The sequence below is a fragment of the Microcaecilia unicolor genome, chromosome 2, assembly GCF_901765095.1.
Source record: "Microcaecilia unicolor chromosome 2, aMicUni1.1, whole genome shotgun sequence".
Lineage (NCBI taxonomy): Eukaryota > Metazoa > Chordata > Amphibia > Gymnophiona > Siphonopidae > Microcaecilia > Microcaecilia unicolor.
Window position 1 is genome coordinate 441,473,081 of NC_044032.1, and position 15,950 is coordinate 441,489,030.

General features: G+C 44.1%; 1 protein-coding gene across 1 annotated transcript in view; it reads right to left on the reverse strand.

Moving 5' to 3' along the window:
* Window positions 1-2,916: 2,916 nt before the first annotated feature.
* The window catches only part of LOC115461208 (dedicator of cytokinesis protein 2-like), a 1,592,043-nt gene continuing 1,579,009 nt past the window's right edge, over window positions 2,917-15,950 (reverse strand). The window contains 3 exon segments of the mRNA XM_030190877.1: window positions 2,917-3,348; window positions 7,765-7,910; window positions 12,626-12,740. Coding sequence (XP_030046737.1) covers window positions 3,256-3,348; window positions 7,765-7,910; window positions 12,626-12,740 — 354 coding nt within the window. The 3' untranslated portion in view covers window positions 2,917-3,255.

A 15,950-nucleotide genomic window follows, 5' to 3' on the forward strand; every position in this document is an offset into this window, starting at 1 on the left:
GTGGTCTCTGTGGTTAGCTGTAGAATTTTTTTTAAAGAGATAGATCTTCATTTCTTTCCTGAAATGGAGGATGTTTGAGATGCTTCTTATGGCCTTTGGTATTGAGTTCCACCCTTTGGAACCCATGTAGCTAAATCCTGCTGTGTAGATGATTTTGTAGGTAGTGCTTCTGCAGTTGGGTAGATGTAGAAGTGGGTAGTTTCTTGTTTCTGGGTTTGCAATTCTGGGGGATAACTCGATCAAGTCCAGCATATATTTGGATGCCATATCAAATAGTATTTTGAAGATTAGGGTGCTCGCATTGAACAGTAGTCATGCCTTAATTGGTAGTCAGTGTAGTTTTTCAATTAATGGGATTGCTGTCTCGTATTTTGACTTCTTGAAGATCTGTCTCGCTGACGTGTTTTGGATTGTTTGTAGAGATTTAAGTGTGTTTTCCTTGCACCCTACATATGCTGCATTGCAGTAGTCTAGTTGTGATAATATCGCTGATTGGACTAATATCCTGAATGATTGTTTAGGGAAGTAGTCTCTTATCCTTCTCAGTTTCCATAATGTTCTGAAGCAATTTGATGTGACTGCTGATACCTGATTGTCCAGTGTTAGATGTTTGTCGAGGATGATTCCTAGTATTTTTAGTTTTATTTTGATTTGGCATGTCTGCTGGTTGATTTTGAAGTTTTGGTAAGATGTAGGGTTGTGTGGGCTTGATATGACCAGGAATTTGGTTTTGTCTCTGTTCAGTTTGAGTTTGAAAGTATTTAGGTTGTTTGAAAGTTGTTGCCCATTTTTCCATGAGATCTAGACCTTTTTTGATTTTGTCCAGTATGTTTGTGATATTGTTGTGAAAAGGTATGTAGATAGTGATGTCTTTTGCATATATGAATGGATTTAACCCCATTAGTTCCAGCTTTTTGCCAAGTGGTGCCATAATTATGTTGAACAATATTGGTGATATTGGCGATCCCTGTGGCACCTCGCATTGAGAGATCCATAGGGTAGATATCTGGTTACTAAATCAAAAAATAAGGGCAAGAACCCTAAAAGTCAATTCAAATATACACAAATATACAGTGAGAGTTCTCTTATAGTCTGACTTCTAAATCCAGTGATTTTTACAGGAGGAAAAAGCCTCAAGAAGCTCATAAGTGCAATAAGCAGCTAGAGCAGGGCTGCTTCATCATTGGCACAAAAAACCTCCTTGTATTTAAACAGTATGTATGCCAACTGCAAAGCTCTACTCCAAATTGTATGCAGAAAGGTATTTAGCTTAAAGCGGGTCGTCCTTAACTCCTCTTTTCAACAAAGAAGGACCGCGAGCTACGGTGACCAATGTTTCGTTGCCTGCTTCAGGGTCCAACAGTCAGGAATTATGGTGGCAGGCGTTTAAAATAAAATCTGAATGCTGTGGGCTGAATATTATCCCAAGAGGTTAATAAAGTTATATATTCACACAGTTGAGATGCTGGATACTGGCAATATCCAGTCTGTTATCTGGTTACTTAGGACAGCCTTCGACCTGTCCTAAGTTATCTGCCCTAGGCCTATCCACATAGGGGGGAATTATAAACTAGTATTCTGCAACCGCCTTTTGCAGAATATTAGTTTAGCACAGATCTTGCTCCTAATTTTGGGCATGAGTAATTTCACCTGCAGAAACATGGAGTAAATGCTGGTGCGTGATTAATGGCATTTGGGAGTGAAAATGACTTTATTCTATAACATCACACCTAATTTCTGGGAATGCCCCTGACCCACCTGTGCCCCTGATAGTTTGTATCCAGCATATTCTGTTTGGTGCTACGTGATCAGTGAGTTGACAACACATATACAAGTAGGACTCTTCGTTTTGCATTCATTACTTGGTGTATTTATTGACCCCTGATGCAGACGCTTTTTAGCGTCGAAACACGGCCTGTGTCGGGTCGTTATCTCTGATATAATAAAGACTGTTGGATTCACGTCTCCAGTGGTGAATCGTCTATTAGTCTCTACTTTTGCCTTCTGCCACCTGTGCCCCTCCCATGATCACGCCCCCCTCCCCTTTTGAGTTGCACGCTATAAAATTTAGGCGTGTGTATTTTATAGAATAAGCCGAAAGGCAGATCCATGTGTAAACCCATATGACTGCAATTAACACCAATTATTGATTGTTAACAGCTCACTAGTTCATGCACGGATCTGGGATCCACGCCCAAATTTGGACAACATATAGAATCTGGTGGATAATGCTGAGATGGTGTGTTCGGATATTCAGAATATCTGGAAAAATGTTTCTGAATATTGCCATGTAAATGTATAAATGCCTTTGGTGGTGGTGGGGGGGGGGGGGGGTGGTGGAATTGAACGAAGATCCTTCCCAGTAACACCTGCCTGTGTTGACTCTGTTTTACACAACCCCACATCCCCTAGCCTCTTTTTGGGTTCTTTCCTCCTCCTTGCCTGGTGCTGGTCTTTGGTTGCAGAAATCTTCAGACAGTAAAGAAGAGAACAGAGCATGGGGCCTGTAAGCCTGTATATGGTCACAGACCCTGCAGTCCTTCCTTCCCTAGGTGCTTCCTTTCACTAGGACAAATGTACAAGGAGCAGGACTGACAGGAAGCTGGTGTGACTGTCTTGACTCACAGGCCTCAGGCTGATTTATTTTCTTTCTGTTGCCATACTGCCACTTGAAAATACCTGTCAGCCTGCGTCTTTGAGATCTGAACTGGCCCCAGTGGCAGAACCAGCTGAGGCCTTCAGAATTTGGAGCTGTAGCCAGTTGCCTACATTGCCATTGTGAATATCCAGACCTGTCTGTTGCACTTTCACACTTGTCGCAGTCACAAAGCAGAACTCATGTTTCTCTTTCTCTCTTTCACCAACATGCCAAAAATGATGTGGATACTTCTCTGCATGGAAATCAAAACACAGCTCTCAAGTGTTACCAAATTTATTGTGCAAGTATAGCAAAAGAAACAGAACAGCAAAATTTGTCCAAGAAAAATTAACTCCCTTTCACCTTCGCGGCACCAAAGGAAAACAGATGGGTCTGTTTTCTTGACGTGTCATACCAAAGTTGAATGAACCAGAAAAAGTACAACTAGGAAACAGAGTGAAATTAAATACACCATATTGCAGCCAGACAGCAGACATCATATAAAATTATTACCACAATTGCAGGTACCAAAAAGCAGCCAAAGCATTCTTATTCACGCTGGAATACCAACTGCCATCATGTCATGTTCCATGATGTCCATTGGGTCTGAACATCTGCTATGGTAGGTTGTCATGGTAGGTCAGGCGCTTCGATTTTGGAGGAGGTGGGGGTGGAGACTTCAACGCTCTATCTGGACTGGTTGGAGATAACTAAAAAAACAAAAAATAGAAACCAATGTTTTTATGATCATAAGCAAGGTTGAGAGTCACAAGATAGCTTTGCAGTACCTAGGCTGTGTCCATTTCCTAAGTGGTGGGCTATCTGGGCTATCTGTGCTGCTATCCTGTTTTAGGTTTGAATGAGCTGCGCTCACCTTGGTCAGGGGTTGAAGTGCTTTAGTGATGGTATCTAGATCTTCCTCTGTACTCATCCCTAGTTTGCTTTTATCAGGGAACCATCATTCATGGTCGCCATGATTTTCCTTTATCCCACTCACTCTCCACATATAGAGAGAGACCTGAGGCGTGTAGCACATCTCCTAGATATCAGTGGGGCCCAGCTGGGGGAATGGATGAGTATCGGTCAGCACACTAAACGAGCAGGTATTTAAGTTTTCAAATCAGTGGATGGGGGGGGGGGGAGGCGGAGAACTCAAATGGGAGGTATTACTTTTTCTTTTATTTATATTTTTTTGTTACTGGGGGGGGGGAGGAAAAGAAAAACGAGGTGGGTCAGGGATGGTTCTAACAATTGTTACACTATTGATGTTCGTTCTGTATACCTGTTGGATATGGGCGGCAGCATGGTTGCCCCATACTGAGGTAATGACAATGTTGTAACAGGCAGTTTAAAGGTTGTTCTGATGATGTTGTGATATTGTACCTCTGACTCAATAAAGATATTTAAAAAAAAAAAAAAAAAAAAAAAGAAAGAGCTCACCGTGGGACATGCTGAGGTGCCCTGCAGTAATTTAGCAATAAGTACATAAGTACATAAGTAATGCCATACTGGGAAAAGACCAAGGGTCCATCGAGCCCAGCATCTTGTCCACGACAGCGGCCAATCCAGGCCAAGGGCACCTGGCAAGCTTCCCAAACGTACAAACATTCTATACATGTTATTCCTGGAATTTTGGATTTTTCCAAGTCCGTATAGTAGCGGTTTATGGACTTGTCCTTTAGGAAACCGTCCAACCCCTTTTTAAACTCTGCTAAGTTAACCGCCTTCACCACATTTTCCGGCAATGAATTCCAGAGTTTAATTACACGTTGGGTGAAGAAAAATTTTCTCCGATTTGTTTTAAATTTACTACACTGTAGTTTCATCGCATGCCCCCTAGTCCTAGTATTTTTGGAAAGAATGAACAGACGCTTCACATCCACCTGTTCCACTCCACTCATTATTTTATATACCTCTATCATGTCTCCCCTCAGCCGTCTCTTCTCCAAGCTGAATAGCCCTAGCCTCCTTAGTCTTTCTTCATAGGGAAGTCGTCCCATCCCCGCTATCATTTTAGTCGCCCTTCGTTGCACCTTTTCCAATTCTACTATATCTTTCTTGAGATGCGGCGACCAGAATTGAACACAATACTCAAGGTGCGGTCGCACCATGGAGCGATACAACGGCATTATAACATCCTCACACCTGTTTTCCATACCTTTCCTAATAATACCCAACATTCTATTCGCTTTCCTAGCCGCAACAGCACACTGAGCAGAAGGTTTCAGTGTGTTATCGACGACGACACCCAGATCCCTTTCTTGGTCCGTAACTCCTAACGTGGAACCTTGCATGACGTAGCTATAATTCGGGTTCTTTTTTCCCACATGCATCACCTTGCACTTGCTCACATTAAACGTCATCTGCCATTTAGCCGCCCAGTCTCGTAAAGTCCTCTTGTAATTTTTCACAATCCTGTCGCAAGTTAACGACTTTGAATAACTTTGTGTCATCAGCAAATTTAATTACCTCGCTAGTTACTCCCATCTCTAAATCATTTATAAATATATTAAAAAGCAGCGGTCCTAGCACAGACCCCTGAGGAACCCCACTAACTACCCTTCTCCATTGTGAATACTGCCCATTTAACCCCACTCTCTGTTTCCTATCCTTCAACCAGTTTTTAATCCACAATAGGACATTTCCTCCTATCCCATGACCCTCCAATTTCCTCTGTAGCCTTTCATGAGGTACCTTGTCAAACGCCTTTTGAAAATCCAGATACACAATATCAACCGGCTCCCCTTTGTCCACATGTTTGTTTACTCCTTCAAAGAATTGAAGTAAATTGGTCAGGCAAGATTTCCCCACACAAAAGCCGTGCTGACTCGGTCTCAGTAATCCATGTCCTCGGATGTGCTCTGTAATTTTGTTTTTAATAATAGCCTCTACCATTTTCCCCGGCACCGACGTCAGACTCACCGGTCTATAATTTCCCGGATCTCCCCTGGAGCCTTTTTAAAAAATGGGCGTTACATTGGCCACCCTCCAATCTTCCGGTACCACACTCGATTTTAAGGATAAGTTGCATATCACACTGTGCACTAAACATTTTTCTCACAGAGTGGGCGTGTCTTTGCTAACTGATTAGAGCATGGTGGCGGTAAGGGCTCATGAGCTAATCATTTTAATGGTCACATGCTAATGACAACATTAATTTGTGACCATTAATGCCGGAAATTGGAAATCAGCTGTGGAAATAAATGGTCTTAGTGTACGGGAAAGACCTGCGTAAGGGTGCGTTAAGGCTACTTTTTTTTCTGCACCTTTGTAAAAGAACCCTACAGTCTTTTCCAGTGCCTAAATGCAGATTGCAGTGACTGAATGAGTTTGATCCTGGGGTGCTGGGTTCAATTCCCACTGCAGTTCCTTCTGCCTCTGGGCAAGTCACTTAACCCTCCATTGCCCCTGGTACAAAAATAAGTACCTGAATATATGTAAACCACTTTGAATGTAGTTGCAAACACCTCAGAAAGGTGGTATATCAAGTCCCATTTCCCTTTCCCTATTTGAGATTCTACATGGAATGTTGCTATTCCACTAGCAACATTCCATGTAGAAGCCTGCCCTTGCAGATCAGCAATGCGGCTGCGCAGGCTTCTGTTTCTGTGAGTCTGACGTCCTACATGAGTAGCCTAGTGGTTAGTGCAATGGACTTTGATCCTGGGGAACTGGGTTCGATTCCCACTGCAGCTCCTTGTGACTCTGGGCAATTCACTTAACCCTCCGTTGCCCCAGCTACAAATAAGTACCTGTATATACTGTGTACACCGCTTTGAATGTAGTTGCAAAAACCACAAAAAGGCAGTATATCAAGTTCCATTCACCTTTCCCTTTCTCTTGCAGTGCTGTTATCTAGCCTGCTATTAGGTGGCAAAGAAAGAGAAGTATTGGGCAATTCTATCATAGGCTGCCTATAAATAGACACCCAGAAGGTGCCTGGTAGGAGCATGTTCTATAAGAGAATGCAGGTGCTTACTTTCCGTTACAGAATACTAGCCTAATCAAATAGATATGCGTGCATGCCTGGCCCTTTAGACATGACCACTTACATCTAACAGCTGGTGTAAATGTCCATGCCTAAATGCCAAACATACATGCGTAACATCTGTAAGGTATGTGCATAAATGGGAATCCCACCCATGCCTGCCCTGGCTCTGCCCCCGGGTTACCACACCCCCACCCCCCCTGGCTCCATTTAGGTATCCTGATACAACACAGTGAAAGCTTTTCCTTTAATGTCATCGCACTGATACCATTACAAAATGCTAGCGTAATCCGCCATAGGTGCACCTACTTTTTCAATACCCGCAATTACACCTGCTACAGAGCAGGAGTAACTGTGGTCACATAATTGCGGAAGGGTGCGCAAAACTTAGTTTTATGCTGTATTCTACAGCTCCGCCCATGCTCCACCCATGCAAATGTCCCCCTTGCATTTATGTACTATGTGACGTACGTGTGCCCTTAGCGAATAGAGCTTAGTCACATTGCCATCACTTATAGGCACAAATATACACATACCTATGAAAGCACTAATGTTATGTACATTTATATACATAAATGGTATGTAAATATGGGTGTTACAGTTATCAAATTGCTCTTCATGTGCTCAGCCCTCACTCCAGCAGACCATGAGCACTTCAGCAGCAGTTCCAGCCATGAGCAGCCCAAGGAGCTAGAGCCAAGAAGAGAACTGGTGATTCCAGAACAGAGGAGTGAAACACAAGCCTTAGGGGTTGGTGATTCCAGAACAGTGGAGCAGAACACTAGCTACAGTGGTTGGCCATTCCGGGACAGAGGAGCGGAACATTAGCCACAGTGGCTGGCCATTCCTGAACAGCGGAGTGGAACACTAGCCTTAATGCCATCAGGCTTTCCTGACCATCATTGAACCAAAAAGAGGGATCTCAACACTCTACTTTCTGCATTCTCACATATGAGTGCACAACATCGGAGAAACCTTCCTTTTGCTCACTTCTTTTGTGCATATTATACAATTTGGGTGCAGAGCTCGGCTCTATGTATATTGCCTAGGGCACATGCACATTCTCAAGGTGGAAGATGTGACTATTCCCCCATGGCTTTGCCAAGGCCTTGTGAATAAGTGGTGGGAGAAATCATACCTTCCCAGTGGAGGTGCCTTTCCCTTGTTCCGTCACTTCTGTCTGCTCCGTGAAACTCTCATACACAGAGGCACTGAACTTACGGGGCAGAGGTGGAGGTCTGTTTGCACTTTTTATTCGACCTTGAAAAGCATTGTGAGTCGAACCTTTACACCAGGAGGAAAAAGAGGAATTATTTCAGCAGTAAAGGGAAGGATCCTTATCCCACACCAAGGCATGTAAATAGATGTAGTGCATCTACCACAGCATTGCATTGAAAACTGGATGCACACCACAGAGCAAGTAACACTATCAGCCTGTTCTTTGGGTAATATTACCAATATCCATGGATATATTAGTTGCAGAGCTTGCCTTACTTTTTATTACATTTCAAAAGTCACAACGTTCCTGATGGCAAATTGAAATTTACATTATATGACAATTTATGTATAGTATTCTGTATATGGTATGCATAAATAATAGTCTATATAAAAGATGATAAATTCAATCCTAATTATATCTTTTTTTAGAGCTGGGTTGTAAATGTCACTATGCATCTCTTGTAGTATAGGGCACATCCTAACTCCTAATACATTTCCCAACTTTCCATAATGCTAATTTTTCTTACCAAAGTACCAAACTCTGGAACTCATTACCATAGGCGGTCGGTGGCCCAACTGTTTGGGGAGGCTAAAGGGGGTGGGGTTAGGGGCGGGGCCAGGGGCGGCGCTTACATCCATAATTGTCTGACAACACACAGAAAAAAAATAAGTAAAAATAAAAGTCACAATTAATACCTTTTATTAAATTTAGATATTAGATATGTATCATATGTCAAAGAATAAAGGGGTTGCTCAAAGCATATACTAACCACAATCGCTCAACTGCAAAACACTATGCATAATCTTGTGCAAAAACACACTCAGAACCTAACTGTACCATAAATATTACACTGGGCAGACCATAATACACCAATATACCACCCATACGGAAAATGCAGACTGTCAACAATATGAAACAAGGGATCATAATATTACAATTCTCATGTAGAGCCACAAAACACCCTTTTAGGGTGAATAGTGTTCACAATGAGCTCCTTTTATTAATGACCATATGTAGATCCTTCAAGAGGTAGTGTGTCATGATTTAGGCTCTACACCCTTTCTGATGTTTTGGTGCCACCTCAGTAAGGTCAACACACAATCTCTCCACTGCAAAACACTATACACAAACTTGTGCAAAAACACACTCATAACCTTACCAAACCATAACAGCACTAATTCCAAGGACAGGACGAGCTACAACCTTATGCGTGGAAAGGCAGCACTATAATTACACCTGGCTCTAAAACACCAGTACACAACCTAGTGAAACAAAAAACAAAAAACCAAAAAGGGCTGCAAATACTACATCTTGATCACGCATGAAAAACACGACACAACAGAAATGAAGGCAAAATACTGAAATGGAAAGTTATCTCAAGAAGTCAGACTCAGCATGCAGCAATACTAGAAAAATTGAAACTTGCATGCAAAATATCACAGATGCACATTTCCAAGCTAACATATTCCAATTAATAAATTCTGAATAAAAAAATGTTTTCTACCTTTGCTGTCTGAGTATTTAGTTTTTATATTAGCTTTGGTCCCAGTGTCTTCTGTTTTATGCAGTGTCTTCTTTCCATTTGATATTTTTTCTCTCACCATGTCCACCATCCTTCTGTGTCCTTATGTGTCCTGTCTACCATCTGTAGCCGTGTCCCTATCCTTTCTCCAGTTTCAACATCTGCCCTCAAAGTGTTCCAATCCAGCCCTTAAATTCAGCAATTTTCCCTCCATCCATATCCAGCATTTCTCCTCACTCCCCTTCCCTCTACCCATGTGCATCTACTTCAAAAACACATAAATAAGACAGAAGCTGATCTAGAGGGCAGCTGATAAAATGGTCAGTGACCTTTGTCTCTGTATGCTTTGACACTTAGAGATTTATGTATACTTTGGAAGAAAGGTTGCAGAAGGTCCATAAGGTGTCTGAGGAAGCACCAGATGTCCTCTTGGAGGGGGGGGGGGGGTCACTTTGTCTTTCTTTGATTCTCTCCCCTTGACATGAAAAGAGAAAATTTTACCCCCAAGGAGCTTTCCTTTACTGATTTTGTTAAGGAGGCAGCCATGTCTGTCCCATCCCATTTGAGTTAGAAAACTGAGGATAGACCCAAGGCTGAGCTGTTGGACTTCCTTGAGCTTGACTCACTCCCAAAGGATGCTGTGATAGTGGTCATGCACATGATCTTTAAAAAAAAAAAAAAGAGTACAGATAAAGCAGTAGGAGACATCCTTCTTCTCTGTATAACCTATTTACAGGAAGGCTGACTATACGTACATAGAAGGTTCTCAGATTTCAAAAGCTCCTGTTTCCTTACCATGCTTTGGGGGTTAAATTTCCTTTCAAAAGAGCCAAGAGTTCCATGAATCACTCCTCGGTGCCCCCATGGAGTCCATTAGGAATAAGGTTCCCCCCCCCCCCCCCAGAATGCTATGCTTATTCCCCTTATACATATTACCATCTCTTCATTAGCTTGCACGCGCGGAACTTAGTGAGCAGTGTTATTTCCAGAAAAGGCTGCAGAACTTTGCCAGCTAGTAACCAGGCAGCTGGAGTGTAAAAAGCACATGGCTGTCAACCCATGATGCTTTTGATGTGGCATCCAGGCCCTCTGTTGTGGGTATTGGGATGTGCAGACCAGTGGCGTACCTAGGTTGGCTACCAACTGGGGTGGGTTGCCGCTACTCCACCCTGGCGCATCACTCCTCCCTTCTTGGTTTATCACCCACCTCCTCCTCCGATGCACATCAGCCTCACCACCTAGGGTGAGGCAGACGTTCAAATATTTGAAAAGTATTAATCCGCAAACAAACCTTTTCCGGAGATGCGAAGGAGGTAGAACGAGAGGACATGAAATGAGATTGAAGGGGGGCAGGCTCAAGAAAAATGTCAGGAAGTATTTTTTCATGGAGAGAGAGTGGATGCTTGGAATGCCCTCTCGCTGGAGGTGGTGGAAATGAAAACGGTAAAAGAATTCAAGCACGCGTGGGATAAACATAAAGGAATCCTGTTCAGAAGGAATGGATCCTAAGGAGCTTAGCCGAGATTGGGTGGCAGAGCCGGTGGCGGGAGGCGGGGAAAGTGCTGGGCAGACATACGGTCTGTGCCAGAGCCGGTGGTGGGAGGCGGGACTGGTGGTTGGGAGGCGGGGATAGTGCTGGGCAGACTTATATGGTCTGTGCCAGAACCGGTGGTGGGAAGTGGGGCTGGTGGTTGGGAGGTGGGGATAGTGCTGGGCAGACTTACACGGTCTGTGCCCTGAAAAGGACAGGTACAAATCAAGGTAAGGTATACACAAACAGTAGCACATATGAGTTTATCTTGTTGGGCAGACTGGATGGACCATGCAGGTCGTTTTCTGCCGTCATCTACTATGTTACTATGTTATGTTACTATCTGCTTCCTCTGTCTTCCCTCCCCTCATCCATGACCAGCATTTCTCCTCTCTCCCTTCCACTCCATCCATGTGCATCTTCTTCCTTTTTCTTTCCTTCCCTCCATCCTTGTTGAACATTTCTCCTCTCTTCTGTGCCCTCCACTCCATCCATCCATGTGCATCTCCTTCCTGACTTCCCTCCCCTCCATCCATCCACCCATGGCCAGCAATTCTCCTCTCTCCCCTGCCCTCCCCTTCATCCATCCATGGCCAGCAATTCTCCTCTCTCCCCTGCCCTCCCCTCCATCTGAAGCCACTGATTGTTTCCCACCCATGTCCAGCGATCTCTTCTCTCCCCCTGCCCTCCCCTTCATCCATCCATGGCCAGCAATTCTCCTCTCTCCCCTGCCCTTCCCTCCTCTCCATCGATCTTTTTTGTCTCCCCCTGCCCTCCCCTTCTCTCCATGTCCAGCGATCTGTTCTCTCTCCCTGCCGTCCCCTCTTCTCCAGTGATCTCTTCTCTCCCCAGCCCTCCCCTTCTCTCCATGTCTAGCGATCTGTTCTCTCCCCCTGCCCTCCCCTCCTCTCCCCTCCTCTCCAACAATCTCTTCTCTCCCCCTGCCCACCCCTCCTCTCCAGCGATCTCTTTCTTCCCCCTGCCCTCCCCTCCTCGTCCAGCGATCTGTTCTCTCCCCTGTGCCCTCCCCTCCATGACCAGAGATTCTCCCTGACAGCCCTCAGCTCCCTGAAAGCCCTCCTCTTCGTTCCTTCCTACCCCCCCCAAGCGTTTAACCCTTTTGCTGTCCGTGGCAGTGACGTTAGTAAAAAAGAAGGCACTGCAGGCTCGCCTCCAGCTTCTCCCTTCACACAGTGTCCCGCCCTCGCGGAAACAGGAAACACATCATCGGAGAAGGCGGGACACTGTGTGAAGCGGTAAGGGAGAAGCTGGAGCCGGAGGCGAGCCCACAGTGCCTTCTTCCTCACTGACGTCAAAGCCACGGAAAGTAAAATGCACGAACGCACGCGCGCGGGGACGGGAGGAATGGAGAGGAGTCGGGCAGCCGGTCAGGAGGGAAGGAGCCCTGCGCTTGTGGGGACAGCAGGGAAAGAAGGTCACAATTGGGCTGGGGAGGCTTAGCCTCCCCAAGCCTCTTATACAGAGCGCCTATGCGCATTACCCAAGTATATTAGACACTCAGTCAATTATAGATTTCTTTAGATTTGTGTTCAGCTAAAATGAAAGGAATTTTTTTAAATAGTTGCATTTTTGTATTAATATTCATTGTCTTGTAATGCTTCTTCTTAATTTGTTATGTAAGCTGCGTTGAACCTGAGATTTCTTGGGAAAATGCAGGGTAGAAATGTCATAATAAATAAATAAAATAATAATAAATAAATCCATACCTGTTATGGTGGGTGAGGACATCTTTGACTCCTTGGACAGCAGCTCTTGCTTTCCTTCTTCAACAGAGCACAAGTTGGTCTCACTCATGTTCCGTGACAGCCTCCTGTTTCCATCCTGTGTGAACAAAAGCATCCAGATGTCTATCAGTGTTCCATGCACACATAAGTACATAAGCATTGCCACACTGGGACAGACCAAAGGTCCATCAAGCCCAGCATCCTGTTTCCAACAGTGGTCAATCCAGGTCACAAATACCTGGCAAGATCCCAAAAAAGCTCAATACATTTTATGCTGCTTATCCCAGAAATAAGCAGTGGATTTCCCCCAAGTCAATTTAATAATGGTCTATGGACTTTTCCTTTAGGAAACCACCTACCTTTTAAAACTCTGTTATGCTAACCACCTTTACCACATTCTCTGGCAACAAATTCCAGAGTTTAATTACATGTTGAGTGAAGAAACATTATCTCCGATTCGTATTAAATTTACTACTTCGTAGCTTCATCACATGCCCTCTAGTCCTAGTATTTTTGGAAAGAGTAAACAAACGATTCACGTCTACCCAGTGGCGTTCCTAGGCTGGATGACACCCAGGGCGGATTGCCGATGCGCCCCCCCCGGGTGCAGCACGATCTCCCCCCCCCCCGGTGAAATTACACCCCCCCGGGTGCAGCGCGACCCCCCGGGTGCATTTTTACCTGCTGGGGGGTGCTGCACGCCTGTTGGCTCCGAGTCCGCTCGCTCCCTGGCTGCTGCTTCCTCTGCCCCGGAACAGGAAGTAACCTGTTCCGCGCAGAGGGAGCAGCAGGGAGGGAACGAGCAGACTCGGAGCCAACAGGCGTGCGGCACCCTCCCAGCGGCGTGCACCCGGGGCGGACCGCCCCCACCGCCCCCCCCTTGGTACGCCATTGCGTCTACCCGTTCCACTCCACTCGTTATTTTATAGATCTCTATCATATCTCCCCTCAGCCGTCTCTTCTCCAAGCTGAAGCGCTCTAGATGCTTCAGACTTTGCTCATAGGGAAGTCGTCCCATCCCCTTTATCATTTTCTTCGCCCTTCTCTGTACCTTTTCTAATTCTACTATATCTTTTTTGAGATGCGGCAACCAGAATTGAACACAATATTCGAGGTGTAGTTGTACCATGGACCGATACAAAGGCATTATAACATCCTCACTTTTGTTTTCCATTCCTGTCCTAATAATACCTAACATTCTATTTGCTTTCTTAGTCGCCGCAGCACACTGAGCAGAGGATTTCAACGTATAATTATCAACAACGTCGAGATCCCTTTCTTGGTCGGTGACTCCTAATGTGGAACCTTGCATTATGTAGCTATAGTCCGGGTTCCTCTTTCCCACATGCATCACGTTGCACTTGCTCACATTAAACGTCATCTGCCATTTAGACACCCAGATTCCCGGTCTTGTAAGGTCTTCTTGTAATTTTTCACAATCCTCTCGCGATTTAACAACTTTGAATAACTTTGTGTCATCAGCAAATTTAATTACCTCACTAGTTACTCCCATCTCTAAATCATTTACAAATATGTTAAAAAGCAGCAGTCCTAGCACAGACCCCTGGGGAACCCCACTATCTACCCTTCTCCATTGAGAATACTGACCATTTAAACCGACTCTCTGTTTTCTATCCTCTAACCAGTTTTTAATCCACAACAGGACACTACGTCCTATCCCATGACTCTCCAATTTCTTCTGGAGTCTTTTATGAGGTACTTTGTCAAATGCCTTTTGAAAATCCAGATACACAATATCAACCGGCTCGCCTTTATCCACGTGTTTGTTCACCCCTTCAAAGAAATGTAATAGATTGGTAAGACAAGATTTCCCACCACGAAATCAATGTTGGCTTTGTCTCATTAATCCATGCTTTTGAATATGCTCTGTAATTTTGTTCTTTATAATAGTCTCTACCATTTTGCCCAGCACCGATGTCAGGCTTACTGGTCTATATCCCTCTAGAACCTTTTTAAAATATCGGCGTTACATGGGCTACCCTCCAATCTTCTGGTACCATACTCAATTTTAAAGATAAATTACATATTACTAGTAATAGTTCCGCCAGTTCATTTTTCAATTCTATCAGTACTCTGGGATGAATACCATCCGGTCCAGGAGATTTGCTACTCTTCAATTTGTCAAATTGCCCCATTACATTCTCTAGGTTTTTAGAGATTTCATTCAGTTTCTCCAACTTGTCAGCTTCGAATACCATTTCTGGCACCGGTATCTCTCCCAAATCTTCCTCAGCGAAGACCGAAGCAAAGAATTCATTTAATCTCTCCGCTATAGCTTTGTGTTCCCTGATCGACCCTTTTACCCCTCGGTCATCTAGCGGTCCAACCGATTCTTTTGCTGGCTTCTTGCTTTTTATATACCTAAAAAAAACTTTACTATGTGTTTTTGCCTCCAACGCAATCTTTTTTTCAAAGTCCCTCTTTGCCTTCCTTATCAGCGCTTTGCATTTGACTTGACATTCCTTATGATGTTTCTTATTAATTTCAGTCGGTTCCTTCTTCCATTTTCTGAAGGATTTTCTTTTAGCTCTAATATCTTCCTTTACCTCACTTTTTAACCATGCCAGCTGTCGTTTGGTCTTCCTCCCTCCTTTTTTAATACACGGAATATATTTGGCCTGGGCTTCTAGGATAGTATTTTTGAACAGCATCCATGCCTGATGTAAAATTTTGACCCTCGCAGCCATTCCTCTAAGTTTTTTTTTTCACCGTTCTTCTCATTTTATCATAGTCTCCTTTTTGAAAGAAACGCTAATGTATTGGATTTCCTGATTATACTTACTCCAAAGCTAATATCAAATCTGAACATATTATGATCACTGTTATCAAGCGGCCCCATCACCATTACCTCCCGCACCAGATCATGCACTCCACTAAGGACTAGGTCTAGAATTTTTCTTTCTCTTGTTGTCTCCTGTACCAGCTGCTCCATAAAGCAATCCTTGATTTCGTCAAGGAATTTTACCTCCCTAGCGTGCCCTGATGGTACATTTACCCAGTCAATTTTGGGGTAATTGAAATCACCCCTTATTATTGTGTTGCCCAGTTTGTTAGCCTCCCTAATTTCCGATAACATTTCTACATCTGTCTGTTCATCCTGTTCAGGTGGACGGTAGTACACTCCTATCACTATCCTTTTCCCCTTTACACATGGAATTTCAATCCACAGGGATTCCAAGATGTGTTTTGTTTCCTGCAGAACTGTCAATCTATTTGATTCAAGACCCTCCTTAACATAAAATGCTACCCCTCCACCAATTCAATCCACCCTATCACTACAATATAA